The 15,408-nt window shown below is 35.9% G+C and overlaps 2 protein-coding genes across 2 annotated transcripts in view; both read right to left on the minus strand.

Annotated features, from left to right (window-relative positions):
- The window catches only part of LOC117100432 (quinone oxidoreductase-like), a 9,944-nt gene extending 1,478 nt beyond the window's left edge, over positions 1-8,466 (minus strand). Inside the window, exons 1-8 of the mRNA XM_033240118.1 lie at positions 8,264-8,466; positions 4,127-4,284; positions 3,220-3,372; positions 2,418-2,581; positions 1,888-1,939; positions 1,327-1,476; positions 867-968; positions 511-606 (exon numbers count right to left, since the gene is read on the minus strand). Of these exons, the coding sequence (XP_033096009.1) occupies positions 511-606; positions 867-968; positions 1,327-1,476; positions 1,888-1,939; positions 2,418-2,581; positions 3,220-3,372; positions 4,127-4,284; positions 8,264-8,345 (957 nt within the window). The 5' untranslated portion in view covers positions 8,346-8,466. The remainder of the gene's footprint in view (positions 1-510; positions 607-866; positions 969-1,326; positions 1,477-1,887; positions 1,940-2,417; positions 2,582-3,219; positions 3,373-4,126; positions 4,285-8,263) is intronic.
- Positions 8,467-10,823: 2,357 nt separating this feature from the next.
- On the minus strand, positions 10,824-14,734 carry LOC117100433 (splicing factor U2AF 50 kDa subunit-like). The gene is made up of 2 exons (XM_033240119.1): positions 14,579-14,734; positions 10,824-13,232 (listed from the first exon to the last, which is right to left on the minus strand). The coding sequence occupies exons 1-2, from the start codon at positions 14,604-14,606 to the stop codon at positions 11,908-11,910; spliced, it is 1,353 nt and encodes a 450-aa protein (XP_033096010.1). The 5' UTR covers positions 14,607-14,734; the 3' UTR covers positions 10,824-11,907.
- Positions 14,735-15,408: the final 674 nt, after the last annotated feature.

Consider the following 15,408-nt stretch of genomic DNA (forward strand, 5'->3'; position numbering starts at 1 on the left):
GCAAGCAGCGTCACCAGGGGTGTTTGGGTTAAGAGATAGGTACAGCTGATCATCGTCAGCATAGATATGATACAAAATTTAATGCCGACGGATAATGTCACCAACGCAATGAATGTACAAAGAGAAAAGCTGAGGACCAATAACAGAGCCCTGAGGGACTCCGAAATTAACACAAACTTCATCAGACAAGGCATCCCTAACACGAACGCTGCAAGATCTATTACTAATATAAGAATGGAACCAATTCTTTACAGTGCTATTAAGACCAAAATTGACATCAAAGCGCTTCAAAAGAATATCATGGTCCACCGTATCGAAAGCGGCAGACAGGTCTAACAATAGCATAAAAACTGCATGTTTGTTATCAATAGCCCTAAGAATATCATTTTGCACATTACATGCATAGGAACTAAAAATACATAAATATTGCAAACGTGTAAAATACAAATACTCAAGGTAAAGATCTTCAAACTCAAGCAATGTGCCAACCACAATTATTTTAAACCATACCTCAGCGTCAGGTGGTATCAGCACTCCCACAATGCTACTCTCTTTCAACATCATCAGGCGTGGATTGATCTCAATGTTTCCTCTATTACCAACCACCTAAAAATTAATGACAATATTTGTAATGCTATAGCCACACAGCAAACTTTCATTGAACATAATAGTAAATTTAACATCACTTAATACAAAATATGGTCGAACATTTTGTTAAATATGTTTACTCCATTGTTATTTGGGTTATTTTTTTTAACCTGACCATAATGACTTAATATCATAATACACTGTACCGCAGTTTTATTTAGCCTTAATCTATGAAGTAAACAGTATTACAGTATTCCAGTTTCCCAGTATAAACTTACAGCAACAGTCCCTCCACGTGCTAGTAGCTCTAGGTCTTTCTGCAGGTTCACATTCGCTAGCATCTCTATAATGACATCAACACCACTTCCATCTGTAGCCTCCTAGGATTTGCAAAGTAGAAAGTGATAATAATAAATGATTTAGAACTAAAATTGAAATGTGGTATTGATTGTTATTTTTTTCATTCTAATCCTGTAATTTAAACAAAATGTTACGTCAACCAATTGATTTATCAAAATGTAATTATTTTACTCAGCATTTTAAGGATGTTTCTGACTTATTATTTTGATTTATTGTAATTCGAGCTCAAACAGTGAGTTCTCTTCATTTACTACAGCCCCATTGAGGACATATATTAGTTGTTGATGAAACAAAAATAAAGATCCCATTAACAAGTTACTGTATGTATCTATAAAAATATATAAAAAAGTCTTGATGAGAATAATTTGAATATATTACCATGATTTTGTCTGTGTAGCCTGGTTGCCTGTGGTTGAATGACATCTTGGCACCAGCATTACGCACAAGCTCAAGACCCTCTGGGCTACCAGCTGTACCATACACTGTCATTCCATAGGCCTTTGCTAGCTGGACACTGGCAATACCTACCTTTGAAAAATTATAATTCTTTATTAACAATGGCAATTATGCTTAGGGTTGGAATAAAATGAAAATTAATCACCACCACCACCATAATTAATCAGGCTCTTTTACACTCAGTTATCAACATCTATACCAACATTGGCATCAACACCATCAATATCATCTTTAATACCAATATAACATCAATGTCATCAACATTGATATTATCAACTTCAATATGACATCAATATCATCAGCATCGATATCATTAACATCGTTTTATTATCAACATCGATATCATCAACATTGATATCATTAATATTTTATATCACCAACATCAACATCATTGACAACAATAATACAAGTTAAATTGAAATTTTCATATTTGTTGAATCAAGTATGTAACATTAATATAATGAACATTTTGTGTGAACTTACTGACCCACTTGCACCATGGACTAAAACCTTGTGGCCAGCCTTTGCCTTTGCCCTGTGGGTCAAAAATTAAAAAATTAAAAACACTTTCTCTTAAAACTTAGTTAAGGGTCCTTATCAGTTATCAACTTCAAAAAGTCTCAGATTGAACAAAAAATCTGTTTTCAAAGATTACAGATGTTTTACTAAAAAATATTTTTATTGGAGAAAAAAAAAATGGTTTCTTTCTGATACTGTCACCCAAAAAATAAAGTTTTCTCAAATGAAAAATGAAAAAAATATGATGAATTATATAAGAGAATGATTGGATAAGGTTGTGGTTTGGTGATTAAGATACCCGCTCTACAGTTAAAAGGTGCCTGGTTCAATCCATGCAGGATGTTTCCCAACTCAAGCCTCATAAAGAAACCTGGTTTTAAGTCATTGAGAGATGCAAATAATGGATCACTTATGCTAGTCAACATGGTGTTTTAAAAAACAATCTAATTTATTTTCCAATATATGCTACAGTAGTTTAAAAAAAACACATTTACCTCAATATAAGAGCATGATACGCAGTAAAGTATGGAATTCCCATTGCTGCACCTTGCTGGAACGAAAGTGGTGCTGGTAGGGTGAAGACATCTTTCTCATTAGTCACTGTGTATTCTGCATATGATCCAGTAACAGATTTGTATGTGAATACTCGGTCTCCTGTCTGAAGCGGAAAGAATACTGAATGTGAATTGGCATTTAGATAATACACCCACAGAACAAAGTGACGAAGGTAAAATCTACAACGGAATGACGAAATGTAGAGCAGGTGCACATCCATCATCTTGGCTAGAATGTGGTTTGGGCTGGAAGCATTTTTCGAATTACTAACGATTAGCTAGATTGTTAACTTTATATGAAGAACATGCATTAAGATTTCGAGTGATGGCCTAAAATTATTTTTTTATTGGTCAAAAAAAGGGCCAGATATGTTTGTATCATGTGTCTGAATACAATCCACAGGAACACATTGGCTGTTATTGGTAGGCAGAGCTACAACTGAAATGCAATCCGAGTCCATCAGTTCATGTTGGTAAGTTGACGGCCTGCTGCATTCCTACAGCAGCTTGTGGGACTTTATGTCCAGTCGACCGAAACGATCACACATGGATTCAGAAAGCAACTGATTTGTTTTTATTTAAAAAAATCCAATGTCCAGATGTATTTGGAAGAATCATTTTGCTAATTTAAAAAATCATTTTAAAACTTTTGGTAACACTCCTCTACAGACCTTTCTGAATAATATATTTTCCTAGAAATATAAAAAATAAAAATGTAATAAGTATCTATTTATAGGCCTACCTTGTACTTAGATACCCCTGGACCAACTTTCTCCACAACACCTGCACAGTCGTTACCTGGTATCCATGGTAATGGTGGTTTGATATGGTAGGTACCCTGCCTCAAGTACGTCTCAACAGGGTTCACTCCTGCGGCATGTACCCTCACCAACACCTGAATTGAATTGAATTTATTATGTCTATCTGGAAAAAACATATCAATGTTTGGACTGAACCTGCACAAGCTAAGATCACTATCATGCGGACGTGGTATCCAAAATCATGATAGGACTTTAAGATTCTGGTCAATAAGATCATAATAATTGTTATGCATGAGGTTAAATTCAACTAATCAGCTTTTGGCTTTAACAGTACCAAATTTTGGAGTAAGGCCAACTGATGTATTTTCATTAGTGTCATTAACAAAATGTAGTTAGCGGTAGCTTTTACTACGATGAAGGAATGGGAATTCCAAACTAAGCAATGCGCATGCCCAGTCACCAAAGATCGTCTGTGAAATATCTATAAAAATACAGTGAGCATACGCTTGGAAATGCTAGACAGCCAGTGAGCATGTGCACTGAGTAAGTGACGTTGTCTAAGGAACCAAATGGCATCTATGAAGAATACTTTAATTTATTAAGTTCGGAAATACCAACCAGTCATAAGTTAAAAGATGTTGCAGTGTTTTTTTATAGGAAATATATCTTGTAGTTTAAAATAGCACATCACGGTGCAAAAATCTAGTTAAATTGAGCATCAATTTTTCTATAGGAAATTGCATGTTCCGACATGCACTAGTGCAGTAAAATGTCAAGACTGAAGTTTAAGGTTATGGTAAACTCAGCTCCACCAGTCAACATCTGGGATTGGTGTAAAATCGTCGGAGCAATTATATCTAGAGTGTTTTTTTTATAGGCCTATCTGACCTGTTTTTCATTTGGCTCTGGTATTGGAACATCTGAATCAAGCTTCAATTTGTCTGGCCCTCCGAATGCATGAACTCTAACTGCTCTCATTGTAGCCTGATGAAGGGTTCGACTAACATGCATCGACGCTTTGGAACAAATTGGATCCTCAGTAGACTCTAGAATTTAATCAGCAAAATTGAATCAATTATCACTCATATTATTAGTATTATAATAAAAATGACTATTAAGAAATGTTGTCTCACCATGTCACAGAATCTAACTGATCATTTTAAGTGATTCTCTGCCACCAGTCTCACTAAAAAGTGCATACCACCAAACACCACCAATTACAATCACAAATGAGGATATTTTATAAGTGAAGACCTTTAAACTTTCTATTTAGTGTGAATTAAAAATGATAGTTTGAGGTATTCATCTAAATTTTTTCGCTATCAACAACGGAACAGTAAGGTAATTGTTTGTGTGTTTTACAATTGTCAGAAAAAAAAAAATTTACAACAGGCCCTACTTGTATTTTCACACTACGGTATTCTTAACTATAATTAGAAAGTATAAAACTGCTTGATAAAAATTAAAAAGTGCTTATTTGCGAAGGTAAGCTATTTGGTATGTGGTGTCCAGTGGTATAATAAATAAGCTTTAGTTGGTCACAGGCAACAACTGTCGGAAAATCAAATGTGGGTACTATTTAAGGTCAGTTTTAGGTGAACTGATAAACATGAATATGCATGCTTGACTTCTCTCTTGCGAAAGCAGGTTCGCTGCTTGTGAAATCTGCAGCACTGAATAGCATACACATAGTACTGATTCCGAAGGATATAAACGTTTACATGCTCGTGCACAGTATTAAGACCTGTCTCTTATACACATCTATTTTGACGCGCTTTCTCGATTTCACGAACTAACACAATCTACTTTGATTGTGTTAGTTCGTGATGTGAGCGACGAATTGTCAGAAAAAAAAAAATTTACAACAGGCCCTACTTGTATTTTCACACTACGGTATTCATAACTATAATTAGAAAGTATAAAACTGCTTGATAAAAATTAAAAAGTGCTTATTTGCGAAGGTAAGCTATTTGGTATGTGGTGTCCAGTGGTATAATAAATAAGCTTTAGTTGGTCACAGGCAACAACTGTCGGAAAATCAAATGTGGGTACTATTTAAGGTCAGTTTTAGGTGAACTGATAAACATGAATATGCATGCTTGACTTCTCTCTTGCGAAAGCAGGTTCGCTGCTTGTGAAATCTGCAGCACTGAATAGCATACACATAGTACTGATTCCGAAGGATATAAACGTTTACATGCTCGTGCACAGTATTAAGACAATTCTGTGTATAGTTTTAATGGTGATTTCTCACGAACACTTTGTTCACCTTCAATATGAATAACAAGATAGGCATTCATAGATGTACTATATCAAGCAGATATATCATAAACGTTCATTTTACCAAAACCGACGACATTCTATAGTACACAAATATGACATACTGTTTATTAAAAACTGTCTGCAAATGAGTCATACAAAAAAAAACAGCAAAATATACTCTCATTAAAATTTTTAATTATAAACATTGTAATTAATAACTGTGTCCGAAGTACTCGTAAATTGTTGTCTCCGAGCAAGTGTTTATATCCTTCAGATATATCTAAGTATGTTGAACCTTGGTGGAAAAAGAATTTCATGTATTTTATGTGACAACAGAATCAGTACTATTATATAGGGGAAACACCATTGCTACAACACATGTCATATCATGTCATATTAGGCCTACATTATAATCTATAATCAAATAGCCAGATTCAATATTACTGAGTTTTTTTTAATACTTTCAAAGACCATATGTACGTAAACTGTGATAGGGATATTATTACAATAGTCCATTAAATTTCACACTGTCCTGACTACCAAGGCCTATTTTAGAGATTTTGGCTTGCGCCATATTTTTCACAACCCACGCGCAAGCATTGCAGCTATACTTGATACACCACTGAATACCTCTTTCGAGGTGGAAGTCTAGCATGCATATTCATATTTATTAGTTTACCTAACTGACCTAATGGTGCCATTCATATAATTTCTGCCTTAACTCAAAGATATTACAGGAGTCCCAAGCTCCCGGGAATCAGAATGACCTCCCGCATTCCCACAAGCAACTAAAAATCTCCCGGAAATTAACCCATCTCTGCTAATTCATAATTTTGCATGTTTTCACTCCTTTACTATAAATTTTATTGAGGAACAGTGCTAATGGGTGCCTATGTGCAGCAAAATTAAATTAAATGTTAAGAAAGCTCATTAACCAGATCAGTGGTGGATTCAAGGGTGCGGGGAGGGGGGATAGAAAAGAAAATTATATTCAAAGTCTGAGAGCGCCATTTCCAGCCATCTAGAGATGCCATAATCATAAATTTTCCTACCTCTCAGCTCCAACTATGGTGGGGCTGAGGTGGTACCCTCCTCCTGTAAAATTTATTATATTAAATAGTTAGTAGATATTGATTGTTTGCATTAGGCCACGGGAATGAAAGTTGTAGGTTTGCGTCCACCGCCCGCATGCCTAAAAAGCTACCGCACGAAAATTTTCATTATTTTGAAAAGTTCATTATTTTGAAAAAAAAATATACTTCGTTTTAAAAAACGAACTTTCTAAGTCGTAAACAGACAGAAAACGATCTATTCATCACTGATCACTCGTCGCGAACACCAAGCGAAGGCAGGCCTGGCCACATCGCACCATCATTTACGGGTCAAATCGATCTTTCTGACCAATAGGAAATCTTGTATAGGCCTAGGTCTTAAATGTAGAAAAGGATCTGTTTTAAAGGCTAGTGTACATTTTATGACTGTAAGCATTGTTTCTTGGGAATAAATGTAAAATTACCAATGCCGCGGCTTGTGGACAGCATTTATAAAAAAAAAATAATGAAAAATGAAAAAATGCCTCATGTGTTTTCAAAATTTTTCGGACGCAAACCTACAACTTTCATTCTCGTGGCCTTATCTAAATCACGTTTTACTTTGAATATCAATGCACCAGCAAAACAACCCAAGGGTGATATTTGGCTTAAGCAAAATAAAAAATTTTAAAAAAAAGCCTCCCTTAGACCTATAGATAGGCCTAGGCTAGCCAGAAACAAAACCGATAGGGGGCGCTGTTTTTCGGAGTTCCAAACATCGCGATAGAAAATAGTGCCCCGACGGATGATAGGATACCCAATGTATTAATTGGGTATTTCGCGGATATATATCACAATTTGGCCGAAATAGTTCCGGATAACTCTCCAGAAATAAATTCTGAGCCAAAAAATGTTTTTTTCAAGTGCGCGAATCGACTCGGTAAAAGTTTTTTTGACATGATATGGTGACCGCTGACCTATTAATATTAGTGCATAATAAATAATTATTTTAAAATTCGCTAATTACTCAAATTTCCACTCTGAAAAGTATTAATTCATATTTAAACATTTGAACTTTACCGGTGACCTTTGACCTTAAACAGTGACTTTTGACATGATATGGTGACCGCTGACCTAACTTAATAATTACATAATATGTATAATAATTAGACAATGTGATGTTACATAAATAAATACTGATAAATACAATGTAATTAACATGGCCTAAAATGCTACACAATTATACACTAGGGACACATTTCTTGGATAATAAAAACAATAGGAATTACTCCCCGGGGAAAAACATACTTAAATTGCAATATCTCCGCTGATACTGGTCCGATTTACATAATTTTTGTTTTAAAATGCTTCACTCAGCTATGTCTTTCTTATAAAAATAATTAAAAAAATATTTGCAACATTTCAATTTTTTATGTTTCTAGCTACCTTAGACCTATAGATAGGCCTAGGCCCTATCCCTATGCCTGCACCGCAGGTAGTGTCCCCTTTTTAGCCTCTACTTCATAGGGTAGGTAACTACTACAGGTGTGGTCTTTATTTTTAGTTTTTTAAGGCCTACGAATTTCGAAGAAACTAGGCCTAGCCTAGACCTAGTATGCCTACTGTACATAGATTAGGCCTTGCACAGGCCGCTAGCCTAGGGTAGGCCCTAGCAGTAGGCCCTAGTAGGCATGCTAGGCCTAGTATTTATGATGAATGGAAGTATCCATACCTTGACAAGAATCAGGTAAACACAGGGCAAAGCTAAGAAATAGAAGACAGATTGGAAGAAAATATATAACACAATAATTCATTCGTTCAACAGTCTCAAGACTGGCTTAAACTAGGCTCCTCCTCCTTTGCACGCGGTGGCTGCAAAGTCAGTCTCTCCCTTTCTCTCTCCCTCTCTATCTCTAGTTTCACCACTAGCTGGGCACTGGCCACCAAACACACGCCATCTCACGGTCAAATTCGGTTAAACTTTTTTTCGATACGATACCGGCCAAAATTCGGCCAGAATTTAATCCGATTAGAAGACAACAAACAGTGGGCACATTAAAATACAACAATTACACGAGGGGTGAGCGGGGGGGGGGTTCGATTTTTTGGTGAGCGGGGGGGGGGGTTCGATTTTTTTTTTCAAAAAAGGGCGAATTTTAGTAATTATTATATGAAAAATAGTATAAAAAAAAATAAAATAAAATAAACCAACAACATTATACTACTACTTTAGACTTGTTCTTATCATCAATTGGATTATTTTTTAATGAATGGTAATTTACAACATCTCTTATAGATCAGTCGCCTTTTTGATTTATTCTAGGACTTGTCACAGTTATTACAAAGTACTAATTTTCGTGACTTCGATCCTTAGGTGCCCAGAATTGTCACTCTAGAATTTTTTACATACAATTTCGGCACTTCTTAAAATAGGGGTTTCGTTCGAACCCTTCGAACCCCCCGCCCCCCACCCCCGGCTACGGCCTGAATTTATTACCATACGTTAAATGCCCTACATCATATTAATTATGTTCTTTAATTAGTTGCTAGCATGTAGTCCTATTTAAAGTCACATTATTAAGATTTCTAAATTTGAATTAAATGTATTAAATAACGTACATTGTAGTGGATCATTTTATAGCAATATTGTTTTTTTTTTTTCCTGTTATCGAATTTTCATATGGCAAATCAATGGCTCTCTTAATTAGAATGAAAGTTTCCCTGGTAACACAAACCGGTGTTAAAACAAAACTATGAAAACTTCAATAAATGCTTTTTATTTAAACTTTCTAAATTCGCCTCTGAATATTATTGTTGCAGTACTTAAAACAATAAATCAATGTCGCTCATCATCTTCTTCATGATTCTCATATACAACCTCCAGAGTAACTTCAAAGAAGTTTCTGCAACACTTGCTTGCAGCCGCGTAGCTAGGTGCGAAAGGGCCCCAGTGCAAGATTAATTGCTGGGCCCTTGATGTGATAAGGGAAATCCCTAAAGTTCTCAGAAAATTCATCGTAAGAAGTGCTTCTTTTATCCCATACTCCTAAAGGCCTATACTAATGATAATCGGATTGTAACTATTTTTAATAAGGGTATATTTGTTCTCAGCCGCTGTTCTAAACTAACCAAGAAAATTGGTGGCACATAAAATTTAACCATTGCAGTGGCGCAGGTCAGGGAATTCAAAATAGAAGGGCCAGGGAGGGATTTTCACAGGTGAGGTAAGAAAATTTATGATTATGGCACTCTCAGACCACAGAGAAAGGCTCAGACTTAAATTTTAATAATTTCCTTTTTTCCTCATTTCTTTTATAATTTTGTAAAAAAAAAAAAAAAAAAAAGGGGGGGGGGGAGCGATTCAGTCCGGCTGGGGAACCATTGAATACACCACTGATTTGAATATATATATGCCAGGACTCCAACCCAAGAACTTTCGCATACATGGCATACGTCACAACCACTTGGCCATGAATGCATTGTGGTGGTTCAAGCGCCAGTAGAATTTGAGTTTAGGTGTCTGATGTCACGATGTTTATATAGCACTAATATCGCATGTGACTGGACTGTCAGCAATCTATAAGATCTCTTGTATTTTTCATACAGTTGTTTTAGGGTCATTCATAATTTTAAACGTTTCCAAAAGAGTACAAGACATACGCCATTTTAAAAGGGGGGGGGGGGAGGGGGTGGTTGGGTTGACAGATGGATGACGTGTGCATATGTAATATATGAAAATGATAAATTGATGGTCTAAAAATGAAAATGATGACCCCTTTTGCTATAAAATAAAATCAGGTGTACCTGTAGTATAGTGCTCTTGCCTGGTCATTTTTATATGTACAGGTAGGTAGTAAGTAGTAACCAGTAGTAACGTTTTTTGGAGGTTTTTTTTCTGAAAATTAGCTGATGCCCTGGGATTCAACTCGACTGGGTGACCTACAGTAAACCCTGCCTTTGGGTATCGGGCACTGTGTTGCTCCAGGAATGGCACAGGCTATTCCCACATCACTAAATGAGATTATGTAGAATGTTGAAATAAAATAATGTATACCGTGTCCAGTACTGTCACAAAAATATACACAGGTGGCAGCAGACAGAAACGCGCACAGATAAAAAAACATTTAAACTAAACTTAGCCTAAATTTTTTTGACAATTTTAGGAGTAAAATATTCCATTAATTTTTCCCCTTTATTAACCTTTATCTGCTGTTACCTCTTATGTAAATACTGTACATGTAAATTAATATGTCTAGAGAAAAAGACTAAAGAAGCAAACAAAATTCATAAAATACAGTACATAGCCAAGTATTATTTCCAATTCCTAGTGGCAAATGGTACAGCTTTCATTCTACAATAATTTCACAAAACCGACATTTTTATTCATCATAAAGCATGGTAATAAAAAACAGCTGTCATCTAACACACTATTTGGATTTCAAACATTTAAATCTACTGTACAGCATACCGACACATAATATCACGTGTTATACAATGTTTAGGGGTGAAAAAGAGTTTTGTATCAAATGCCAAATAAAAGGTCAAAATTAAAAGCATAATTCATAGCTAATTAATAATTTATCAAATTAGGACTTTCCTCAATGATACAAGTCCAAGGGAGTACATTGTACCAAATTTACCTTATAAAGTAACTAGTTCAGTTGGTCTAATTACCAAAAGGTACTGTACACCCCAGTTAAAAAGCTGGTCTACATATTTTGGTCTATATTGTTCCTCGACTGTAGTGTTCCCTAGCACTGTAGCAGGGTTAAAATCATAACACATGCTGTATCATTTCCTTCTATCAAGGTAAAAATAATTCTTATTACTAGAATTTATCATTTGTAACTTTAACTTGTGTTTAGAAAAAAACAACCTCCAGAGGCCTTTCTGTCAGATAATTTTACATAAAAGTGCTCCTAAAGTAATATTGATACTGTATTGGTACAGTATCTTATTGTAAAAAACAACCAACAGCATTCATTTGTCAACTTCATTATCTAGGTTTATGAACTCATTATTCTGTTATTCATTATGGAATGTTGTATGAACACTAATCCATTAAACAGAAAATAGCAAAATTATTAGTATTTTAATTTGCATGAATTTATAGTAAAAGTGGATACTGTAGACCAACAATTATTTTTAAAGAAGTAGTATCTACAATTAATTATTAATGTATGCCTTGAATAACTTCCTCAACATGTAAAAAATAATAAATAAAGAATGAAACCACATCTTTAAAAGAACAATTTTATCAAACATGTTCAAAAGTTCTATTAAAAATATGTCCCTTAATGTTCGGTAAATGTTGTGGTACATCAATGATTAATCAGATTCTTGTTCACGTCTCTTACCGAAGCTAAGCTAACAATTTTAGAATTCTCTTCTTCGATATCTGTCTAGGTCATAGAATGATGTAACCACAACACGGTTCGCAAACTTACGCCCTGTCAGAGCCTGCTGCGCCTGTTGACTCTCAAAGATATTTGCGAATTCAACATATATTTTCCCAACGCCTGGGATATCCATTCCCTCAATTGGACGTGGCACCTCAAGACTGCGTACTAGGCCATATTTACCACACTCTTCGCGAACGTCATCAACAATTTCTTCATATTCTTCAAGATCTCTGAGTTCTTCAGCTGTGACCATATTCATTAAACAAAGGACCTCAGTTGTAGGCCCTGAGCTGGAGAGATTTAATCCAGGCACCTGTAAATTCAGCTGGTTCTGAGCTCCCTTGGCCCCAACGCTTGCTCGTTGTACGACTAGTTTCTTGTCGCCCAACTGCATACCATTGAGGCCGGCAATAGCTTGATCAGTTAGGTTTATATCAACATATTCGCAAAACGCATAACCCTTTGACATATTTGTTGCACTGTCCTTGACCAGGTTGAATGCACGCAGCTGACCAAATGAACTCAACAGTTCTTTAACTTGATCTTCATTTAAATAATTTGGTAAACCACCAATGAAGATTTTATGCTGCGAATCTGGGACAACTGTAGAAACAACACCAGGTACGTGCACAGATGGAGTTTCTGCTACACCCGGCACAGGCTGGTAATCTTTGGGTCTGCGTATTTTCAGAGATTGATTCTGGAACACAACACCATCAAATGCCATAGCTTGTGTTGTTTCATCAACAGAACGGAACTCCAAAAATGCAAAGTTTTTATCATGGTTAATTTGGACTGCTAGAACTGGTTTACCAGGTGCTTGAGCTAAGCCTGTCAGGTGCATTTGGTGGTTGAAAAAATCTATCATAGCTTCTTCATTGACCCCGAACGGAATGTTACCAACGTAAAGACGTCTTGCTTGTCGAGTCATCTGACTACCAACAACAGGCATTGCAGAGTCAGGATCAAATGGATCCGACATATCCAGAGGGGGCTGGTCTTGGGGTTGCTGTTGCTGCTGCTGCTGTTGCTGTTGTTGAATTTGAATCGGATCGATGGTTGTCATGGCTGCTGGTAGCGTAAAATTTGGAATTTGCCCAGCTGCCTGCATAGCCTTGTACTGTAGTGGGGTGATGTGTTCAAATCCAGGTGGAGCTACATCCCAATATTTATGGACCTTTCGTGGTTTACGCTTTGATGATCTATCTCTGGGAGAACGACTACGACTTCTCCTCCTGTCTTTGCTCCTGCTACGACGATGACGTTCGCGACTACGACTTCGACTGCGTCTTCGGCCACCTGAAGAAAGTAAAATTAATTGTTAAGTTTATCTTGTTATGTTATAAAATTAAATTCTACAATAATTTCTTAAATGAATGATTTAGTAATTACACATCTAAATGAGTAAAATGGAGCAAATGGAGTATGGGATCACAGAAAATAACCAATTTTATATTTTAGTAGTACATTCTCGAATCTGGACTTTTTCCGATTGGGTGGGGGTGGTGGGAGTGGGGTGCGTACGTACACATTGCAACCCTTTGGATACAGGGGAGGTTGCCTTGCCCCTTACATTACAAGAAATACAAGATACAAGGTAAAATTTGTTGTTATGTGTACATTCGAGAATAGTTCCACGTTTCAATGAAGGATATGCCAGGCAGAAGAAAAGAAAAGCACTAATTAAATTAATGATGTTGATGCATGTTCCAACCACCACACTGAATGCTGAAAAATAAGATTTACAGTAAATATTCAGAAGAGGATTTTTGGTACTTTCTTATTGGTAATATTATTCTTGTACTGCTTCGCCTCAGTCCTATAAACAAGTATTACTAAAAACCGCATTTCTCTAGAATAATTGAATATTCCAATATAGAGATTTATCAAATTACATGTAATGTGTTAAATAACTGTTTTCTACAATTTGGCTTTTTAGATGTTGGACAGTAATAAAAGAAATTAGTACAGTACTGCTTTCAAAAGAAATGCAAACTGCATAAAGGCGTTGTCTCCTGGAAACGATTCTTTCAACTTGGGACCCCTGGACTCTTCTTGGCCATATGATAGGGCCCTAACTAAGCCTACACTAGTAATATAGTACTAGGCTTACAGTAGTAGTAGTAGTAGTACAGTAGTAGTAAAGTAGTAGTAGTAGGCCCAAATAACAGACCAATGCTCCGCTACGCTTGGAATAGCCTAGGCCCCATCCAGCCTACTACTAGTACTTCAAGGCCCAAGCCTAGAGTAGTAGGCTAGGCCCTTTTTTGTGGAAAAGGAAATAAATGAATTAAGATTTCTTAGGCCTAGCCTGGAGCCTACTACCTAGGCCTACTGCTACTCTAGGCTGGGCCTGAGGCTATGCATAAGATCAAAGTAGGCCTACAAATGTCCTTTATTGTATAATATACAAAGGTATAAGGTTTGGTTATCATAGCATTTAAGGTAAAAGTAAAAACGACCTTATACGCCTGGCAGTGGTATCATACATTTTGAATCAGGCCTTGGCCTATCTATATGCTACCAGTACGCAAGGCCTACAAAAACAACAGAGCGCTAAAACAACAAAAAGGTGAGGAAGCTGGAGGAGCCTCATTTTTTCTACAAAGAATTGTGGTACTGTCATTATACTGTATGATACTTACCTCTATCGTCATCTTCATGGCCTCCCATATTTTCTGTTTCAGTCGGTCTTAAGTAAACTTTGCAACAATAACGCTTTTAATGCTGACGTATTTCTAGGCTAAAAATGTTTTTCACGTGCCAGGGTAAAATGGACGCTAGAAAACGGCGGTGCATAATTTGCGTTGTCAGGTATGAGCGTTTATAATGCGTTTTACAAACAAATTTGCGTCTCAGTTATTAATTTCATCAAAACAACTGAGTAAATATTCAAAATGCAGTAGAACCCCTATGAAGGTGAGTCCTTCGGGACTAAAAAAGTGTTCTTTTAATAGGGGTGTGTTCAGGGGACAATAACCAAAAAACGTAAAGTTGCCCCCTTATAGAGGTTTTTGGCATGTTTTCATACAATGATGACATATCATAAATTCTTTATTTTCTTATTTGTGTATTGCCAATCAGTTACAGTAGAATTAAGAATAATTTCCAATACAAATCAAATTAATTTATAATATGATTTAAATCAGCACAAATGTCACTTAAAACAACAATATTTTTATATATTCCTAATATTATTTCATGACCAAATATTCCTTTATTTATTTATTTATTTATTTTTTAATTTGAGCTTTCTAGTGGATAAATGTAGGATGAATCGAGTAACGATTTAGAATTAAGGGTGCATGTTATGTATGGATTAAAATGCTATGAAAGTACATGAAAAACAAAGAAAAAGAAATCCCCATGTTTAAGAGTCAAAATTGACAAGATTGTTTTATACTAACACATACAATAGGCCTAATACCAATGTTCATTCTAAGGATTCAGTTGACAAAAGTCTGGTTTACTGCTC

This window comes from Anneissia japonica, unplaced genomic scaffold (assembly GCF_011630105.1).
Source record: "Anneissia japonica isolate Jap-2015-1 unplaced genomic scaffold, ASM1163010v1 scaffold1642_len504882_cov181, whole genome shotgun sequence".
Taxonomy (NCBI): Eukaryota; Metazoa; Echinodermata; class Crinoidea; order Comatulida; family Comatulidae; genus Anneissia; species Anneissia japonica.